General features: G+C 34.1%; 3 protein-coding genes across 4 annotated transcripts; 2 read left to right on the top strand and 1 right to left on the bottom strand.

Moving 5' to 3' along the window:
* Positions 1 to 3,489: 3,489 nt before the first annotated feature.
* LOC147539253 (F-box/kelch-repeat protein At1g57790-like) lies at positions 3,490 to 6,433 on the top strand. 2 transcript variants are annotated; one of them, XM_086641824.1, is made up of 3 exons: positions 3,490 to 3,644; positions 4,782 to 4,854; positions 4,963 to 6,433. In XM_086641824.1, the coding sequence occupies exons 2-3, from the start codon at positions 4,838 to 4,840 to the stop codon at positions 6,230 to 6,232; spliced, it is 1,287 nt and encodes a 428-aa protein (XP_086497950.1). In that variant the 5' UTR covers positions 3,490 to 3,644; positions 4,782 to 4,837; the 3' UTR covers positions 6,233 to 6,433. The 2 variants fall into 2 exon arrangements, with proteins under 2 accessions (XP_086497950.1, XP_086497948.1); XM_086641822.1 differs by having other exon boundaries at positions 3,492 to 3,580.
* Positions 6,434 to 7,236: 803 nt separating this feature from the next.
* LOC147539252 (uncharacterized) lies at positions 7,237 to 10,858 on the top strand. Its single transcript, XM_086638932.1, has 6 exons — positions 7,237 to 7,423; positions 7,967 to 8,167; positions 8,289 to 9,077; positions 9,195 to 9,332; positions 9,518 to 9,956; positions 10,158 to 10,858. The coding sequence occupies exons 2-6, from the start codon at positions 7,976 to 7,978 to the stop codon at positions 10,727 to 10,729; spliced, it is 2,130 nt and encodes a 709-aa protein (XP_086495058.1). The 5' UTR covers positions 7,237 to 7,423; positions 7,967 to 7,975; the 3' UTR covers positions 10,730 to 10,858.
* A 1,644-nt stretch (positions 10,859 to 12,502) lies between these two features.
* LOC147539251 (uncharacterized) lies at positions 12,503 to 14,496 on the bottom strand. Its single transcript, XM_086640012.1, has 4 exons — positions 14,013 to 14,496; positions 13,405 to 13,807; positions 12,866 to 13,178; positions 12,503 to 12,685 (listed from the first exon to the last, which is right to left on the bottom strand). The coding sequence occupies exons 1-4, from the start codon at positions 14,494 to 14,496 to the stop codon at positions 12,503 to 12,505; spliced, it is 1,383 nt and encodes a 460-aa protein (XP_086496138.1).
* Positions 14,497 to 22,125: the final 7,629 nt, after the last annotated feature.

Below are 22,125 nucleotides of genomic sequence, written 5' to 3'. Positions count from 1 at the left end.
GATGGATCATAAATAACAGGTCAAAATATTATGTATAATGTATGGAAAAGTACAATTGTTTATTAGGTTAAGAGAAGTTTTATATGCTTGTCATGGCCACTGTTCTGGTAAAAAAAGGACGTGTAATGTTGGATAAATTTTTCATACTTTACGAACCTTTGATCATTAATACTATCATCTTACGTGAAATGTATGCAGATTGTATCAGAAAGTATGGTAATTTATCGTAACGTAACTGTAATTTTTATTCTGTTACAAGAATCAGAAAGGATAAACATCAAGATATTATTAGCAAATTTTATCAGAAAACATGGAAAGTTATCGTAAAGTACCTGTACTTTATATTCTGTTATAGGAATAAGTGTGGATAATCACAAAGATCAAGAACTGTACGGACAGATGATTCTGATCTGCAAAAAAAAAACAAAAAAAGAAGAGGATTTAACGTAGATCTGAAGAAATATACAATGAACATTGGAAGGAGAAATAACATACTAACATTGAACAAATCATTAAATAAGAAATAAACATCAAAGATCTTAAAGAGTTATGAAAGTTTTAGAGAGAGAAAATATAAATCTTCCATTCGAAGGTAGTTAAGATTACAGCAAAACAGATTCAAAGTTATTGAAATGGAAAACAAGAAAAGAAAGACCTAAATCAAGATTTGATGTTTTCAACGATTCTATATGAATCTTTAACCTATAAAGCAATAAGATAAGATTTTAAACCTGAATAACAATGGCTAGAATAAAGAGATAAACAGTATAAAACCTAAATAACAATGGAGGTTTTGATGAAAGCTCTTGATTGAATATTAAACAATGGAATTTTTAACAGCTGGTGGTGAGTTTAATTTATGTTTAATGAAGATTTCGTTTTTAGAGAGAGAGATGGAAAGTTACAGGATTTCAGTTACGGAATATTATCAACATAGTAGTTAGTTACAATTCAAACGTGATTGGAGAGAAAAGTTGAGATAAAAATGGAAAAAATATCTTTAACAGTTTAGAATGTAAATCACGTTTTGATATTAAAGAAGGTTAATATAGGTATTAAATCTTTATTATGTATTATATGGATTTGTGTTTTCTCTCTAGATGAGACCAAAAGGACTACATCTCCATTTAAATTATTATTTAGGTTTTGAAATCCTTTTTAGGATTATAGAGGACTATATCTCCTATTAGGACCCTATTTTTGGTCTATAAACTCAAAAATTATTATTTGTTTTCCTCTACTATGGTACTGCTAACTAAGTACCCCAGACTATGAGAATGAGGTTTATTCGCATTCCTGACGACATCTTTAATGGTTGGAGAATTTAAACTCGGGAGATCAAATGAGTTTTTATTAAAAAAAAAAATGCGAGGTTGACGTAGTCATCTAAAGGACATTGAAAGGGTCATATATTCTCACTAGATAAGTCTCCACTAATGATTCATTTAGTTCTCTTACTAGTGCTAACTCGTCACTTATATAATACACATACGGCAAAAGAACAAATACCATTAAACTTTGAAAATTGGTGTTTTTTTTTTGCCACGGTTTTGGGGAATAAAGAAAATTCTCTGGGGAATAAAGACTAAGGGAGCATATTTACTTTTAACCCAAAAATTTACAAAGTTGTATCTCGCCCCCTAATCTTCATCTTCATCTTCCATTAAGTTTATCTTCTTCTCTCTAAAAATCCTAATCCAAGAAACTCAATAATAGTACTACAAATCAAAATTCCTAATAAATCAAGAGAAGAAGATTGAGGAATTAGGGTTACAAATTGAGTTTTAGAAGTAATATTCATACACCTTCAAAAATCCAATTAGTTTGAAACCTACAAAGTGATGTTATATCAAAATTGGGTGAGTTGATTGACAATGATTTAGTATCCATTCCAACACGAATTTGATGGAAGAAGAACCCCGTTGGTCTCTAAATTCCTCAATCTTCTTCTCTTGATTCTGATTTATAGTACTACTATTAGGTTTCTTGGATTAGGGTTACAAATTGAGATTTAGAAGTAATATTCATACACCTTCAAAAATCCAATTAGTTTGAAACCTACAAAGTGATGTTATATCAAAATTGAGTGAGTTGGTTGACAATGATTTAGTATCCATTCCAACACGAATTTGATGGAAGAAGAACCCCGTTGGTCTTTAAATTCCTCAATCTTCTTCTCTTGATTTATTCGGGATTCTGATTTGTAGTACTACTATTAGGTTTCTTGGATTAGGGTTTTTAGAAAGAAGAAGAAGATAAACTTAATGGAAGATGAAAATTAGGGGGGCAAGATACAACTTTGTAAATTTTCGGTCTAAAATGTAAATATGCTCCTTTAGTCTTTATTCCCCGGAGAATTTTCTTTATTCCCCAAAGCCGCGACCTTTTTTTTAACAAAAATAGTATAATAAACTAAAATTTGTCTATTAACAAACTAAAATGCCTCAACTAGACTTACATATTTCTAAAGACATTTTTTGTAAATTCGAACCTTTTTGAATTTCGAAACAAAAATGCTAAAGAGGGCGGACTAGCGAACGTGAGTGACAATTCATATCAAACGTGAATGACAATTCATATCTAAACAAAATCTTAACACCTCAACCCCCTTGGGTCTTATGAGCAATCTTAACAACAACCCAAAATTCAAGTTATCAGTTTAGAAACTGAAACTAGCATTCAACTTTGTATAGCTTAGAGTTTTAAGAACTTATTATCTAAATATTAAACTAAACCCGGAGATTGTTTGATAACTTACATATATATGACCATGATAGTTTTGTTTCATGATTTTCATCCTTCTTAATTTGACTATACAACTAGGGTGACTTTTTTCTGTTTTGGTGAAAAAGATGTAACAAAAGAATTGGGTAAGTAATAAGGTACTCTTCTTCTTCAATATTAAAGGTTCAATGTTTATAACCCCACCAAATTAACAATGTTTGCCATCTCACTTCAGAGGCCAATAACCCGAAAGGAAGTATTTACGTCTCCTGCCGGTGTAAGATAGAGGTTTAAAGCTCTCTTGGCAGCCTCTGCGCTACGCCCCCGGTTCACTCTTTTCAAGCATAAGGGCTTGCTTTACCCGCTCAACCTATCTTTTATGTTTTTCAGTCTGAACTGCTATAATTGAGTCAAAACTGTTACAATTGAGTCAAGACTGCTACAATTGGGCCAGAACTGCTACAATTAGGTCAGAACTGTTACAATTGGTTCAAGACTGGTACAATTGAGTATGAACTGTTGTAATTAGGTTAAAACTGCTACAATTGAGGTAAAACACAAGAAAGAGGCCAGACGGGTAGCTGCCCAGTGTAACCAAATTTTTACCTTGTTAGGAACAATTTTAAAAGAGAAATATTGACTTTAACGAAAATTGGACGGGGTTAAGAGAAAGGGGCTAATTTCGAATATACAAAACATAATGGGGTACAATATGAAGTCGGTGACAAAATAGGCCTAAAAAGGAACTACCCAAATCTTTTTTTTACAGGGGATTGAGGGTTTCTACGGGAAGATTTAGTTTGAAAAGTTCAAGCGTTTTGCCTGTTCAGGAAGAGATTCGTGGAAATCTTAGCTAGTAAGTAATAACAACACACTTGATTTCTTCATCTCTTAACTACACTTCTATAATCAAACTTAAGGTTTGTAACTTTCTTTTACTTAAAATCTAGTTTTCATTGATTCAAATCATAGTTTTAAGTTGTTCTTTGTTTTAGGGTTTTGGTTGTATTAGTTTTATGAAGATCTTCTTACTTGTTACCAAGAAATCCAATTTTGTTCATGGCTTTTGTTGTAGATTTGGAAGACCTAACTTAATTATTTTTACAAAAACCTCTAATAATTCTAAATGACAACTGCCCAAATTTAAGAAGTGGGGAATAATTCTCTAGTGCGAGGGGAGTTTTCTTTGCCAATTCCTTCCCTACTATTCAAGAAATCAACTATGTTTTTATTTTATCTTGTTTCATGAGACAAAAACACGTAAATAGACAAGTATAAGAACAACTACTACAAATTTATTAGGGCAAAGTGAAAATTATAGGCATAATAATCTATTATATTAAAACAGCTCAGTCGGTTATCCAGAGAATAAGTCTCACCGTCCATTTTATTTAGAGATTTGGTTGGGAACACATTAGAGAGAGATAATAATGTTAGGGAAGCAGAGAAGGAGAAACTGATGAACTTATGAAGACATCTCGATCAGATTTGCGGTCTGATCTCTGTCTCATTCTCTCGGATTGAAATCACCCACGGCTCATTCTCTCTCTAGTTCTTCCTTATTCAGCCGAGATATGTAAAAAAAGAAAAGAAAAAAAGTACCCCTGGCTTCTCTTATAAAACTGACCTTACCTTTTGAAAAATTAATGAAACTACTGCTAGTGCATCCGCCCTTGATAGTTACTAACCATTGAAGCAATGAATCAAAAATTGTGCTTCAAGTTTGATGTACGAATTTTATCAATATCTTATGAATTTTTATTAGCCTTAATGAGGGTTTGGGTGGCTCTAACTTCTCCTACTTCTTTACTTCCTGGAATTATTTGTGGATGTTTATAATCTGTTCTGTAACGTGGATATATTTTGTATGTTTGAGTAAATTCAGATACACAATAACAAAGTGTCAATGCAAATCTTACTTCGATTTTGCTTATTCTTATTTGATGTTTGTAATTTAGTCAGTATTCTCCTTTGTAAAAGATTGATTTTGTAGTAACTTTCTCAATATAAACCATTTATTTTGTTCAAATCTGACCTAGAATGCAAAACAATTTCAGTTTCTTTACGGTGCTCCAATCTAACAACACCTTCGCATACAACGGATTGGATTTCAATGCCTACAAATTGCAGGTAACTTAACTACAACTTGTTGTGTGTAGGCTGCTCTTGAAGCTCTTATTTGCAAAAAAGAAAAAAAGATTTGTGTCTATATTTTTAATAATCTCTTTAATTTTGTAGAGTTGCCAAGCGGAGAAGAACAACAAAGATATCATGTGACACCAAGGATGGTAACGAAGGAACAAATATAAATTATGATGTCTGCAAGAAAAGCAATGGAGGAGAGTTAGAACAAACAGGAGCTTGGGCTACACTTAATGAGTATGTCATAGGCATAATTGGTAGTTATCTCCATCCAGTAGATTATTTACATTTCCGTGCAGCTTGTAGAGAAAATCGATCGGCAAACCCTGTAGCGAACTGGAAAACGTCTATTACAGAGACTCCCAATGGCACTTTACCTCCATGGCTGGTTTTCTCTCGAAAAAACGACGCCATCTATTCTTTTATAGATCCAATGAATAATAATGATAGATTCCTCATGAATCTTTCAGAGTTTCTAGTAGATTCTACGATACGTTACTCGAAGGGTAGTTGGTTATTAATGTCGAGAGGAGAGACCTCCACATTCTTCTTCAATCCTTTCACAAGGGAGATTATCAAACTTCCAGACTTCGGTAATGATATACACAGTTATTTTATTCATGGAATCTCATTCTCATCTGTGCCTACTGCTCCTGATTGTGAAGTTTTTGCCCTAAATGGAAATGAAAGGGGTAGTGTTTACCTCTTCCACATTTCACGACGTAATAATAATTGGAACCTACAAATATTATTTAGTAGCTGGCTGCCTTGCAATGGGAAGGTCATGGACTTCTCCGCTTTGTGTAAGAATCCAGTTTTCTACAATGGGAAGTTCTACTGCCTAGATCGTTATGGGACTCTAGGAGTTTTTTCTGGAACAGGATTTAAATGGAAAGTTCTTGGCAAGCTCCAAAATCCATGTAACTCTGTTAATCAGTTTTACTTGGTGGAATGTGAACAACAACTCCTATCGGTGTTTGTTGGTCACAATGGACAACGGGTTCGAGTTTTCAGATTAGATTTGAAAAAAGAAGTCTGGGTTGAAATTAAAAGTTTACAGAAGAACATGGTGTTGATCAGCAATACCTCATGTGTGTCAATAATAGCTCCGAGTACTCACATGGAGAACAAAATATACTTTCCTAGATTTAGCGACGAAAAGATTATGTTTTACTCTCTTGACACAGGTAAATATCACTTTGTTGGGGATCAACATTCTGCTCAAGATTTCTGCAACACTGAGGTAGAATTGTATTGCAGTTTGGTTCAACCTAACTGGTCCAAGACCGCAGTTGAAGAGCTCAATTGGTTGAATGCTGAAGGCTGGAAGAGATACTCATCTTTTAGAAGAGCAATATTAGATTAGTCTTACTAATTTTGAATTTATATTTATATATTTCTCATTTCTTTTAGGTGGTCGATATGTTCTTATATTCGCATAATTATTTCATAAATTGGTGGTTGATCTTTCTGTGGATCTTATTTTATTCCTTTTTCGTACTTGGATAGTCAACACGATATGTACATGGTTCTTTAATCATACTTGTCTTTGCTTTCGTTGTCTAAACCAGCTTAGTCTTCCCTATATCTTGTGAAGTCTATATCGCGATGATTAAAGTTTTGTCCACTTTGCATTGTTAAAACAACTAGATTCCAATCTGGTTTTAAAACCAACCAAACCGAGATCTGGTTGGTTGAAACTAGATTCCGTCTGGTTTCAACCAACCAGATCTCGGTCTGGTTTCTCCGGCGAAGGGGCTCCTTCCCTTCGTCGGAGTTGTGTAGAGGGATAGAGAGAGGGGTTGAAGAGAGAGAGAGGTTAGAGAGAGAAAGAAAGGTTTGTTTAGAGAGAGGAAATTTTTTTTAGAGAGAGATGAGAGAGGGAATATTTTTTTTTTTATGTTTGAAGGTCGACGGTCGGAAAATTGGTCGGGCGACAACCTTCGCCGCTGAAGACGATGAGGTGGCGAGAACATGAGGTGGCAGAGAGAGGTGATGAGATGGAGGAGAGAGAAGTGATGACTAGTTAACGGAGTTATAACGGTAATTGAAAAAGGAAGTCATTTGGATATTTTTGATAAAGTATGGAACTAGTCAGGAAACCGGTCATAAAGTTGGGGGTTATTTGGAAAAGGGTCCGTGGGGATATAGACCAAAAAAAAAATCAAAAAAGGTTTAGGGTCCAATCTTGGTGAAACATGGATATTTAGTCCTTTTACTCTATGGACAAAAAACCTTATAAATCCTAGAGGATTTACTTTTGTGTCCCCTAAGCAATAAAGACGGATATCAGAATGTTGCCTTCGCGTGGAGATTTTGTAACGGAAAGAATCCGTAATTTATGGTCTTAAATAGGAAATTTCGTTTTTTACCTACCCAACTTTCTCTCTCTTCTTTTAACGTTTTTGGTAAATCAGGGTTTTTACCTAAAACGAAACGGTGAAAAACCCTAAATCAACCACTGAATCGCCATCATCGAAAGCCAAGAAGCTTGCTGTTTCATCTTCCTTCTTAATCTTTAAACATTTCGGTTGAGATTTCCGTTTCAGGTGAAAAGGTATTGATGAAATCCCTCGTCGTTTAGATCCGTCGTTTGTTTTTTGAACCATCGTTACTGTCAGGTGAAAACCATTATAAATCCGGTTTTGCATGTTAGATTTTCATCATAAAGAAGTTAGTTGCATCGTTATGGTAAGATATTTGGTTCGATTGTTAGGGTTTTTTTACGTTCTGATCCTATTTTTGAAGTTGTAAGCTTAGTAATACAACTTAAAATTTGTGATGAGTGTTATAAATTGCACATACTGTTATGTCATAATGAAGAATCGTTTTCAAATCTGCCATTAAATTTTTGATTATTTGATTTTTGGGGGCTAAGGTTAGTTATGTGTTTTGCCCAATTTTAGTGAGTTTTTAAGGGTTTTTGGTTTGATTTCAAGTTGTTTGCTTTCATGATGTTACTAATCTTCATTTTATCATGTTTAAATTTCATGAAATTTACTGTAAATTGATATTCTAGGGTTCCATAATCACATAAATTTACTGTAAATTGATATTCTAGGGTTCCATAATCATGAAACATTTTTAATTTGGGTTGCAGGATAATTCAATGGCACCGAAGACAAAAGTGACACCTAAAGCTACCAAGGATTCTACACCTCTCAGAAGAAGTCCATTAAAAAGGAAAGCAGCAGAGGAAGAAGTAGTTCCTACAAAGAAATCCAAAAACAAAGAAATCTCGTCCAATTTAGAAGGTGAAGCTGTTAAAAAGACGAAAAATAAAACACTTACTGTCAAAGAGGTATGATTTATGAGAAAGTTTTAATAATTTCAATCCAGTATGCTAATTTATTGTAAAGTATATGTAATTTACATGAAAGATTGTTAATTTTACATGTAAATGTTACAAATTTCTGTAAAAGGTTGGAGCAAGCTCAAATACAAAGAAAGGGAAGGAAAAAGAGAACAATTGCCGTACTGTTGACATAGTGGGTGAAAAGAAGATAATACCAGAGGGGAAGACTGTCAATCCTTTCAGATACAGCTTGAGTAAACCAATCGAATTGATTACAAGCCACCGTCAGTACATGACGGAAGAGATGAAGGAAGAGATTGGCAATACACCTTTCTCCAAGCTTTTTGATTCCATGGCAGAGGGTTTCATCCTTAGGGAAAACTATAATACTCGTCCAATAAGTGCAATTCTAGATATTCTATGTCGATACAAAAAATCGACCAAGAAATTCGTTATTGGTGGGGTTGAGTTAGAGTTTAAACCAGAAGATGTATCCCTATTGCTTGGTATGCCAATGGAGGGTGCAGAATACGATGCTTTCCCAAAGTTTCATGAACAAGATCCCTTGAAGTGTTCCTTTCTAATGAAATATTTTGAAGAACCTATAAAAAAGTCAAGTAACAAAAACAAGGGGATTTCAAGTGCTTATGTTGCAATGGCACTACAGAGATGCATTAGAAACCAAGAACCAGCAATCGAATTTGTGAGTCTTTTAATCATGTTGTTAGCAGCCAACTTCCTGTTTGCAACTTTGGCTGGTTTCACTGTTCTTCCAAGCATTTATAAGAACATAATGTCGAGAAGGGCTATCAATAGGGTGTCATGGCCAAGAGCCATACACTCTTACATGATGGAAACCATCGACAAACATGCTGAAGAACCAACCAAAGCATCTGGTTGTCTGTTACTTTTACCTGTAAGTATGCATACTTTACATGTTCTCTGTTTTAATTTATTTAGAGAAATTATACTTTACATAAAAGTATGTTTATGATAGTTTTGTAACGTGGAAATTTTACATTTTGTTTTATAGTTCTGGATATGCATGCACACATCACTTTATCTTAAGAATCCTTTGAATGCAAAAAAATATCCAAGGTTCTTGAGGTGGTCAGTTGATGCTTTTAGTAATGGAATGGAGAGCGATATTGCCGGTCTTGAAGAAGATCAGGTATAATTTCTATAACAATAATCTGTAATTTGGCATAAAGTATAAATAATTTATACTCAACACTGCCAAATGAATACTATCTGATTCGGAATTAATCATGAAATATACTTTCTTTACAGAAAATTTTAAGTACTTTACTGATATTGCCATGAAATTTTGGGATGATGATTAATGTTAAAATGCAGGTAATTGTTAGTGTTGAAGAAGAAGATAATGAAGAAGAGCATGGTTTGCTCAAATTTACTGAAAAGGTTGATATTGAATTAACCTATGATCAGAAAATTGATATGTTAGAGATGATTGAATCTCTAAAGAGTGGAATGAAGTCTAAAGATGTTGAAATAGAGATGTTGAGAAAAGAAATAGCTCAGTTGAAGGATCAACTGAAGTTGAAGGAAAAAGTTAATGTGGATGAATCTGAAGATCAAGGTAATGCGGAAAATGATGAAAGTAATTTTGGTCTTGAAAGTAATGTGGAAGATAAAGAGGTAGGTAAAGATGGAATGGAAGGTGGATATGATAATAGTGAAAAAGAAGAAGATAGAGATGTTGAGCAAGATGTTGTTGATGATGGTGATAATCAACAGGATAGTGAGAATAACAATGATGGTGGCAACAACTTTGGTGAGACAATTTCACTTTTGAATTTACTAGCAATTTTGGTGTTACATTACATAAAGTATGCATAATTTACAACTGTCATTCCCACTATATTGTAAATTATGGGTACTTTAACCAACAGTATGAATTATTTATTTAATTTGTTTCTTTTCAGTCAGATAAATATGCATAATTTATCTGAAATTATGTTTTTATTTTGTACAGAAGTTGATGAAAATGTACCATGCACGGCAATAGTCAAGTATCAAGCGGTGGAAGACAGAGTTTATAGTAGCACACCAACATTTGACCTTGGTATTGATGATAATGAGCCAAGTGACTTTGCTGGTATAGCAGAAATTGCAAAATCTTACAAAGGAAAAGATGTACAAAATGATGAAGATGATGATTTTGTAGAGCCTTCACCAAAGTCAGTAAAGAGGCCAAGGACAAAGTCTAAAGCATCAAAAGGAGTAGGATCGAAACAAGATGAGGCTGTTAAAACACCTAAGCAAAATTCTCTTATCAAGAGGGTGAAGGAAGCCCCTAGGACAAGAAAGCATACTGAAAAGGCAGATCCAAAATTAATGGAAGGTAAGGTTACTAAGAAGCATGCTGCAATGTCGAAAAAGGAGGTTGTGAATGTCGAAACTGTGGAAGATACTAAGGGGAAGAAACCAGCATTAGATGAGGACGAGAAACTGTGCAACTGGAAGAAGAGCAAAGTATGGAAACAAGTTAAAGATGATGAAAAGGGGCTGCTGGAAGAGTTTAGCAAAGAAGGAAAAAACACGTAATTGGCTTAATAGATATTATGATATGTTATATTTTGTGAACAATGTTTATGTTGTTGAAGTATTAGTTTTGTGTTTGTAACTGACATTTTGTGAGCTTTATCAAATATCATATTTATGAGTTTCAGGAAATATTTCTATATTGACTAACAATAACACTAATGCAGAACACTTGTTTGGACAAATCAAATCATGAGTGAGATCAGAGGGAGACAGTTGGACCTACTAATGATGAATTGCGAGACAGATGCTCAGATTATAAATTGGTGGGCAAAACATTTATTTTCTGAAGTAATGGTTGGAGCAGGACAAGTGTTCATTCTTGGAGCAGAGTTATGGGTAAGTGTTCAGATAATTTATAATATATTATTGCATTTAACTATATAAAGGATGCATAATTTATAATAAATTATAGGTGAGTATCTATTCTGAGAGGTATAATGTGTCATAAAGTATTCATGATTTAACCAACAACATCATTGCTACACTGAAACAGTAAACATATAAGTGCAGATTTATGTATACGTTTATGTTCAGACCATAAATATTAGATTATAGACTGTACATTATGTAAGATTTACATAAAATATATCATAATGTTTAATGGTAACTTTATACTTTATATGATATAATGCAAACTTTATCCTAAAATCTTTAATGGACTTTGTGCAGACAATGATAAAATGCAAGACAACCAAAGCAAACATAAACGCATTATTCAAAGATCGGATTTTAAATGAGGTTGATAGAGGGCTGCTGTCGTATTTAGTTGCACCCATGTGTCATGCTATGATTACAGATGTTAGTAGGGGTATCCATTGGACGTTGCTTGTTTTTGATTATTATGATCAAACATGGACACACTACGACTCGTTGTTCTTCGACACCAAACTACGTAAAGTATGCGAAGAAAATGCTAAGAAGTATGCGCAGGAGATACTTGATGTGCTTCATGAAATACAATATGTTAGTCCTGAATTTAAAAAGAAATGTAAGGAATTGAAGACGCCGTATGATCATCAACAAGGAGAGAAGTAAGTAACAACCTTGTTATATTTTTTGTTCATATTACTATTACACAGCTAGAATAACAATGATACATACTTCATGGTGGGCAATTTTTCATTAATTTTCCAATTATGTACAGTGCGGATTGTGGTCCCTTTATAATGCTACATATGGAGATGTTATTCATGAAACATTTCAAATGGGGAGTACAACAAGAATTTCTTAGTGATGATTGGACAGATTTAGCACAACGGAAGAGGGCGCAAGTTACGTACGAGCTTCTGAATGAAACGAAAGATCAGTGGAGAAAGAATTTATAACTAAGTAGTTTTTAATTGTTTTGGAAGGTCTAGAATTTTTGATCCAAGGTAATATCAAACAGTATTTGAACACAAAAACAAATTAATGTCAGATTCTCTCTATGGTTATATTTTATAAATGTTTGGTTTGTTATTTAAATTATAGTAATTTATGTTAGAGATAATAACGATAAATCAATTTATATAGTGTACTGATAAAAATCCAGTATGATTACATCGGAAGAATTCATCATGTATCATAAATCATTATAATTTAATAACAAACCAATTTGTGTGTAGGGTAAATCAGGACCACTCTTTAATAAATTATGAATACTGTAAAGTAAATTTTGCAGACAGTTGGAATCAAAATTACACATTTATCATAAAAAATGAAAGTTTTCTAATTTGTCTGTCATTAATAAGAACCGGGATACATTGTTTGTACTGTTTTGATTCAAAAATAACATCAAATATTAACCCTACATGTGGAGCGATTGTGGTAGGAAGGTTGCTTACACCTACCACATATCCTCAATTTCCTGGGATTGTTCCCTGAGCTCTCGATCCGTACTGTTCTCGGCCTACCCGGTCTACGACGAATCAACGGAGGAAGTGTTTTTGTTTCTTCATCAAATGAATGAGGCTCATCCTTAACAAAAAAAAAAAAAAATGAATGAGGCTCATCATAATTTGGGATTGGCATTATATGTTCTTGGTAAGTCTTAACATAAGACTCGGTTGTCCATATAGGATCATAGAAACAATCTTGTTGATCGTCAGCCAAAGTTTTTATGCACAACATAGCGTGCTCACAAGGAACCCAATCTACCTGCCACCTTCTACATGTACAAGTAAGATTTAGAAGATCAACACAATGTGATGGATCAGAATAAACCTCAAATATGAGTGGTGCAGCCTGTGCATAATTCCAAGTAGCTGCACTATCATGTTTAGATTTCAAAAGATCAGTGATGGTTGGACACAAGAACGTTGTCCACTTCTTGGACAAATCACGTGCTACGTTCATCTTGTTCATTATATGGGTACGTATTGCATCCAACATTGCTGTAATTGGTAGTACTCGAGCATATCTGATTTGATTATTAAAGGACTCCGATAGTTGAGAAGTTATTGCTGTGTACCTGTTTGAACAAAAAACAACACAATATAGTTATATCATGATGTAAAGAATGGAATAAAGTGTTTACATTACACAGCAATGTAATGTAAAAATCAGATGCTGTAATTGACATTATGCATAATGTCAGATACGGTATGATTTCAAAACCCTCAAGTATGACAACTTTAATAAGAAAAATTTGTGATTTGCAGCAAACCATTCTTTTTGAAAAGTTATATTGATCAAACCTTGGACCGGGAAAGAACGAATCTGCCCATGATGCAGGGTCTAAGGATTGAAAAAATGCAGCAACTTTGGAACCACCCATCTGTATCATCTGGTTAATGGTGTTATTATACTCAGTCTCGAGAATAGCTCTGGCTGCCTTGAATATCAAAGATTGAAAAAACTTAGATTTTCGAGCTCCATTAGCGAGTCTTAAATTGAGGTTGTTCCTGAGATGCCAAACACAAAAAGAATGGTTGGCTGTAGGGAAAATTTTCTTAACACCGTTGCTAATACCGTTGTGACGGTCTGAAATAAAAGTATAAGTCTTCTCCATATCCACAGCATTGCGTAAATGACCTAAAAACCATTCCCAATTAATATCGTTCTCTGCATCAACAACAGCATAAGCAAAGGGAAACAGACCTGCAATGAACAAAATATGTTAGATAAATCCTAAATACTGTAATCAAAATTACAAAGAATATACCTACAGTATAAGTAATGTATATTGGTTTTATAAATTTTGTTCTGAATTATGGAGGGAATATTAAAATTATGAATAATGACATTAAAGTATACAAACTGCAGACATATATTATTATAAATTGAACAAAGTTTGAGGACTAACCATTGTTTCCATCCTTGGCAACAGCAGCTAAAATGCAACCGTTGAAACGAGTCTTGCAAAAGGTTCCATCAACGTATATAACAGGTCTACAATATTTGAAGCCAGCCATACAAGCATGTGGTGCTATAAAAATTCTTTGAAATCGACGACTAACTTCGTCGATTTCTAATTGGACTATGCTGTTTGGATTAGTCCGGGAAAAGGCATCAACATACCATTTAAGTTTTGCATATGAATCTCCTTCCTGGCCAAATGCTTCGTTCATTGCAAATTTCTTCCCCTCATAAGTGTAGTAATATGGAAGTTGAACGCCGTAGTTTTTCAAGAAATCATTCTTCAAACTTTTAGTGGAACGATCTGGACTTCTCGTTACATCATCAAGAATAAGTTTACCAACAAAAGAACTGTTGATTTTGGGTTTTTTGATCTTCTTAATGAAATCAGCACAGTCGTGTTTCATTTCCAGATCTTTCAAAATGAACATCGATTCGCATTTTAATGGTGCTGAACCATGCACTCTCCATTTGCAATCTTCCACAGGACACACAGCAGTAACACGCTTTGTATCATTTTTCAAGAATTTGAAATCATGTCCTGTGTTAATACTATATTGCCTAAGAGCATAACGAAATGCTTTGGCACCACCGGGAAAGAGTTGTCCTACTTCTGTAAATATCTTGTCCCAACCATCTGATTTCAATTTGATTTGCTTAATTTGATTTGTTGATTCTGTCTGGGAATTCATCTGTGATAACATGTGAAAATAATTTCAATACAATTAAATTTATGATAAATTATAATGAAGAACGATAAATTAATTGTACATTGTAATAAAGTATATATAATTTATCATAAATCAATCATAATGCATAACAATTTTGTGAATAATTTATGTTAAGAGGACTAAATCTGATTTATAACAAATTATACATAATGTTGATCTGCAAACATATAATTTATAACCATAATAAAACATTCATTAGCATCCTAATAAAGTATATATAATTTATTAATAAGTTAAGATATGGAATTCACAAAGTCAAAATCATGGAGCTGCAGATGTTTGCCTAATTTAGATTAAAATACGATACTTTATGATAAAGTACAGGAACTTATAATTCTGTTACGATGAACCGTACGGAAATCTAAAGATTCAAATCTCCAGAAGGATTGAAAACCGGATCTGAACAAAAAGTAAATTTCATTGAGCTTAATCTACATATCTTTAGAGGATTGAATCATTCTGTATTAAAAAGTCAAGTAAGATTCAGTAATGAATAGTTAATTCATCAAAACAACTATCATTCAATAGATCGTTAGAGAGAGAAAGAAAAATCAGAGATTCGTAACCATATGAATCCTAAACAATAAATAGAAGATTGTTTACCTGACTTTGATTAGCTGTAATGAAATTTTAACAGTTCCTTTGCATTAATGGAAGATGTAGATTGTTAATCAACATCTTGATAAACTAAAACAAATTCAAAGAAAGTTATAATCATATGAATGTTTTACCTGATAAAGAATGGTGATTATGATTGCTGCAACTCAAAATGATTTTGTTTTTAATGGAGTTTAATGGAGGATTTACGTTCGAAACAGATGAAAGGAGAGAGAGTGAAACGATGATTAGGAACTTTTTTGATTTCAGTTACAAAACTTGCTTATTATGATAAGATCACGATTGCTTAATATAAAACGTGATTGGAGAGAGAGAAAGTGAGATAAAAATGGAAAATATCTTAACGAATTGTGATCTTATAACTGTTTAGATATTTAAGAAAGGTTACTATGGGTATTAATAAATTATAATTATTCTAGGGATTTGTGATTGCTCTCTAGATTGAACCAAAAGGATTAGATATCTATTTCTAAGATTATTTTGGTTTTTATACCCTTTATGGGATTAGGGAGGACTAAAAGTCCTATTAGGGCCACTTTTTTGGGCCATACACCAAAAAATTCTTTGGAAAATAACCCTAAATTTATTAATAAATTGGTGGTCTATATGTTGGTCTTTCTTTATATTTAAATTGGTGATTTATATTTATACTAGGTATGACCGTGCCTCCGGCACGACGGAATTCAATAAACATGTTATCTAGATTATTTTGCTCTCAATATCATTAAAACACAATTTCATAATTTTGTTCTCGTGATTTTACACCCTGAGAAATAGATCTTAACTTAGAAGTAAACAAATACTTCTTTCTCGAAGGTAAATGTATTCTTCCAAAATGAAGAACTTCAGGACATACCGGGAGAAGGATAGATTAAAGTAAGAGAGATTAAAATAATGATAACAATTAATATTACCCGTGAAACCATTACAAATCAGGTAGATTGAGATATAGCTAATTTATTGTTATAAAAAAAAAACTCCCAAAACAAAGCAAGTGAAAAGACTTCAAAAATATTTATGTAAGTATAACTATCATGTTTTTTTTATGAAAGTAAATATAACTATCTAGTTCAACAAAAATATGTTTCATACGACTTTATAACCTACTTACGATTTAAGCTCCATCTCAAGTGGCATAAAAATTCAATGACAACTAAAGTCTTACGAATTTTAAACTTTCCACCTATGCACAATATATGTAACTCTTGCACTAAAAATGTATGAAGTTATATGTATGTTTCCATGGAATCATTAACGTTAACATAAAATAGATTTAGATTTTAGTCCTTTTTCATACTTAGACTTAATTTTGGTTATAGACTCTGTACATGGATCTTTATTCGTACTTGTGTTGGTTTGCATTGTTTAAACCAACTCTGAAGGACTACCCCTTGGTTTTTCTTACGTAACACATATTGATACTCGTTTTCGGTACGTGTCTTGACGAATACTCGTCGTCACTTCAATGGGTCTAATACATTCATTATCTTTAGTTGTTAACTATGATTCGTCTACGAAACAAAAGTTGAATGTTCGTCCGATGATCTACGGATCAGACGAAGCGTTTTGAAGCCTATTGAACTTCATCTTTGATTATTAGTTTCAGTGGTATTTTTTTCTTTAATATGAGATGTAAAACATATTAGAAACAGATCCCTAATTCACATGTACCTATCGCAAAATCGATATTGTATAATTAAAAAAGTAATCTTTCATAAATAAAGAACTAATACCTAGTACATTTTGTAAAAACAGTTTTGCATAAACCGTAACCATCTAAAAAGGAACAAATACGATTGAAAATGACCTGAGCATAACTTGTTTTGAGTCATATATATAGCCATAATAAAATCCTAATGTGGTTTGAACTTACTTTCGACAATTATTTCTTTTTTTTGTTTATTTTCTTGTGAATGGTTGACTTTTGAGTGAACCTACAATGTTTGTTCCTACATCAACATTTTTCATGTATAAAATTTCCATGGGTAGTTAATCTCCTCATTTACTTGTTTATTGTCTTCCTCTTTGACTTCTTGTGGTAAAGGTGATATAATTTGTTTTCCTCTACTGTGGTACCGCTAAATAAGTATCTTAGACTACAAGAATGAGATTTGTCGCATTTTTAATGACATTCTTAGTGATTGAAAAATTTAAACCCAGTAGATCAAACGAGCTTTTCTAAAAAAATGTAAGGTTGAATAATCACTTGAAGGACATTGAAAGTGTCGCAAATTTTCCGTGGGTCAAGAATCCATAAATGATTCGTCTGGTTTTCTTAATAGTACTAGATGGTCACTTATATGGTACACATATGCCAAGTGGTTTTTTTTTTGAAAATTCAACAAAAAAAAAGGTCTAGTTATTAACATGGGGAAAAAACATGACAAAGAAAATAGTGTAGAGAGAGAAGCTGTGAGATGACGTCACCAAAATTTGGGCGTTTTTTCATTCTCTCCACTCTCATCTAGATCTAGTTGAGTAACCATCATCTTCAACAAAGCTTTGCCATTTAACAGCTAGTTGAGTAAACAGTGAAGGATTTCCATGTTGTTTTGTTGAGACAATACCAGGTTCCTTAACTTCTCTCACTACTTCTCTTAACTTCAAACCTTCATCATCTAAATCCTTGCAAGCTTCAGTAATGGATCTCGGCCGGAAACAGTCGGAGATAAGGGTACCCTGAACCCAATTTGCAGGGAGTAATCTATTACCATATGAATTAGGTTTGGTTTAATTTAGTTTTCATGTAGGTTTGAGTTTGACTGGTTTCTTTGTTGTTTAATAGTCCGTCTTTGCTCCAAACTCTTTATTTCATTTAGATTAGTTTGCTTGTTATGGTATTTTGTATCCTTAAGGGAGATCTGGGAGTAGTCCTTTAGGTTTATTTTATTTTGTTTTCTTTTGTTGGAAGCTTAGTTCACACCTATGGAACAACCATACTATTTTTATCTGTTTGAATTTCACTACCATGACCTGATGATGTCCGAGCTTTCCTCCGGTGCCGGAATCAACAACAACTTGGTGGATGAAGATGGTGTACGTGTCACTCCCCATACTATTGATCACCTTGGGAAATACACGTGTGACACAGGTGTCATTTCTAGTTTAGCAGATGGGTTGCACTGTTTAGTGGGCCTTGTGATTATTAGGTGGCCCAAGATCATCTTATATAGTTGGACTTATATATATCATTATTTGGGCCAGTCTTTTGATCCAGGAATTATACAAAAGGGGTGGGTTCTTGAACTGCTTGGTAAGCCTTTTGACCCGGGTAAATGGTCAAGGTTTAGTTCGAGAACTCAATTTGGACTTCCATTTTTCTCTGACGCCTCAATCTATATATGCATATCTTCGTTTTTGTTATGGATCAGGACTCCTCTTATCTTGGTTAGCACTACACTGATGACCTCTCTTTCGACCATAGTTCTTATCAGTTATGGCACTCTACTTCACTTATCACCCTTTGCAGTTTGTCTGTATGATTTTGCTTGCTTCGTTGAGTCTTTCGATTCATACTTAGTAAGCGGCCCTATTTACCAGGTGTTTGACCGCGATCTTTTCGGATTGGGGTGGGACATGATTTCTCTATCGAGAAAATACTGGGGGGCAACTCTGGAATCTTTTGATTCCACCTTTAAGAAATTACGTGGTTTTCTTGAAGCTATGAATTTCTTTTTCCATTTGGTTCTTTCGGTGAAGCTTGAACTATATCTGATTTTGAAGTGGTGGTCATGGGTTGGACTGTTAGATAGTGGTTTCTTGCATACATGGGAGTTACGTTCTTCCGATCGGGTCTCAATCTGGCTATTTTTTTGGGAGATGGTTCAGTATGTTTGGTTATGGTTCTTTATGATCATCTTTGGAGTGCTTATCTTTTTCACTTACTACTGTGGAGAAGGATGTCAACTGTCGAAGGCACAGGATGAAGAAAATGAGTTAAATTATAAATGTAATTTTGTTTCTTCATATCTGTATCCCACTGTTTCAGTGTTGTATCATTTCACGTTTGATAAATAATACAATGATACCGCTTTAAAAAAAAAGTTATTAACATGGTAAAAATCTATGCTAGAGTTACATATTTCAAAAGACAATTTTTTAGAATTCGAACCTTCTTGAATTTCGAAACAAAAATGCTAGAGAAGGGGAACACTCCGGACCTCATCCGACATGCCATACCTTCTATGTGGTTGGAGTATTTGCCTTTGGGATCCTTCATTTGATCGACTTTACATCACAGTTCTTACATTTTGTTTTGATATGGACTACGGAACAGTAGCGTTGGTCCATATCAAAACAAAATCTTAACATCTCAAACCACTTGGATATTATGAGCCATTTTAACAACCCCAAATCCAAGTTATCAGTTTAGAAATTGAAATCAACATTCAACTTTGTGTAACCTTAATATTTTAAGAACTTCTTTGTTCAAATATGGAACTAAGGTGTCGTTTGGCAACACTAAAATAAGTTACTTTTCTGTTTATTTAAGTAGAAAAGTAAAAAAATTAGTTTGATAACGTGAAATTTTTTGACTTTACTTAAGTTGAAATGTGACTTCCTTTTGTAGTTTAAAAGTTTTACTTTTGACTTCAACGCCAAGTTACTTATGTCCAACACATACACAGATACTATTTGACTATTTTTTTGTCTACCTTCGCTCCACCACAATACAATTTACACCACCACCACCATTGGCGCACCTCCACCACCACCACCATTGGCGCACCTCCACCACCACCACCACCACACACCTCCACCACCTCTACCACACCACCACCACCACACACCTCCACCACCTCTACCACACCGCCACCACCACACCACCACCACCACACCGCCACCACCACATCTTCACCGCCACCACCACAACACTTCAAATACCACTAGTGTACCTCCACGACCACCACCATCATCACCAAGCTTCCACCACCACTACAACCATCACCATGTCTCCACCACCAACATCTCTAAGCCTTCACCACCACTACCATCATCACCATGTCTGCACCACTACCATCACCAAGCCTCCACCACTACCACCACCACCACGTCTCCACTACCACAACTCCACCACCACCACACATCCACCACCACCACAATATCTCAAACACCATCACTGTACTCCACCACCACACCATAACCACCGCAAAACTACAACACCTCAAACCCACCACCTTACTTTCATCTCCACCGTCACACTTCAACAACCAAAACCATACCTCCTCCACCACCACCACCATACTTCCACCATTACCACCACCATCATACCCTCATCACTACCACCATTGCCATATTTCCACCACTATATCCTCATGGCCACTAGCACCATATTAACATAATCACCGCCATATTTTCACCTCCCCCACACCTCAACCACCACCATTGTTACCGCCACCACCACTTTTGCCATAATAGTTATCATGAAACTGTATTAGTAAACTTAAAATGTATTATCTCTATGGGGAAAGAAAAATAAAAAAATAGAAAATTTAATAATATTTTCAAACTAACTGTTTAACTTTTTTACTTGTAACTATTTTGCCGAACATACATTTTATATTTTTTAACTTTATTAAAGTGAAAGTACTTCTACTAGAAGCAAAAGTTCTTCTACTTTTGTCTGTCAAACGACACCTAAACCCGAAGTATTATAGTTTGATATTTATTACCATGATAATTTTATTTAATGATTTTCATCCTTCTCAACTTGAATATACAACTGGGGTGATTTTTTTTTTGGTTTGGTGAGAATGATGTAACAGAAGGTATTGTGTAAGTAATAAATTTAATCTTCTTCTTCAATCTTGAAGGTTCAATGTTTATATCCTTACCAAATTAACAATGTGTTGCATCTTTTTTTTTTGTTGAACTACAATGTGTTGCATCTCACATGAAGAAATATATTTTACATCCCAGAGAGGTTGTAACTGAAGATACCATTGTTTATGGTACAAAAGTTCTTATCTCAATGGGAAATACCCTACCTTTGAATCCTTTGAATTTTTATTCAGAACGGCTATAATCAGAGCCGTGTTTGGGGGTGGGCGGGAAGGGCGTCCGCCCTGGGCCCCCACCCCCAAAGAGGCCCACCTTTTATGAAGGTCGCACTCAGTTATATATAAGTAACCCTAAACACTTCAACATGAAACTCCATCAGCTCTAGTGGTCAAGTTGGTGGAGTTCCACACCCGAGACACGGGTTCGAAACCCATCACTCGCTTTTTTCCTTTTCCTTATAATTGTAAAGTTGAGAAGATTCTTGCTAAATCAATTCTTATTTATGCTCCGTCACACTTTTTCTTTAAACTGTTTTGTTGTTTGGGTGCATATCTTTCATCTTTAGACGTGTTTTTTAAGAAAAAGAGATCTAAGTTTTTTTTTATTCTAACAATACATAAATACTTATGAGAAAATCATGATACAAAATATATCATATTAAAAAGATCGCTTAGACTCTAAACGATACGTTGTACAAAGATTTTGTTTTATCAGTTTAAGTTTATCGTGCTCATTATGAGTCTTTAATCGACACGTGGTTCAATTTTTTGCTTGTAATTTTTTATCATACCAAAGGCCATAATCAAACTTCGCCCAGGGCCCTCAAATTCCTAGCCACGGCTCTGGCTATAATTGAGTCAGGACTGCCACAATTGAATCAAGATTATGGGGCAAACCTATTTAGAGACCAGACCAGACAACTGGTCCGTC

This window comes from Eschscholzia californica, unplaced genomic scaffold, assembly GCF_041429995.1.
Source record: "Eschscholzia californica isolate CP2 unplaced genomic scaffold, dmEscCali1.0.p SCAF_5, whole genome shotgun sequence".
NCBI lineage: Eukaryota > Viridiplantae > Streptophyta > Magnoliopsida > Ranunculales > Papaveraceae > Eschscholzia > Eschscholzia californica.
Note: the sequence above shows the minus strand (reverse complement) of the source record. Positions and strands in the feature narration are given on the sequence as shown.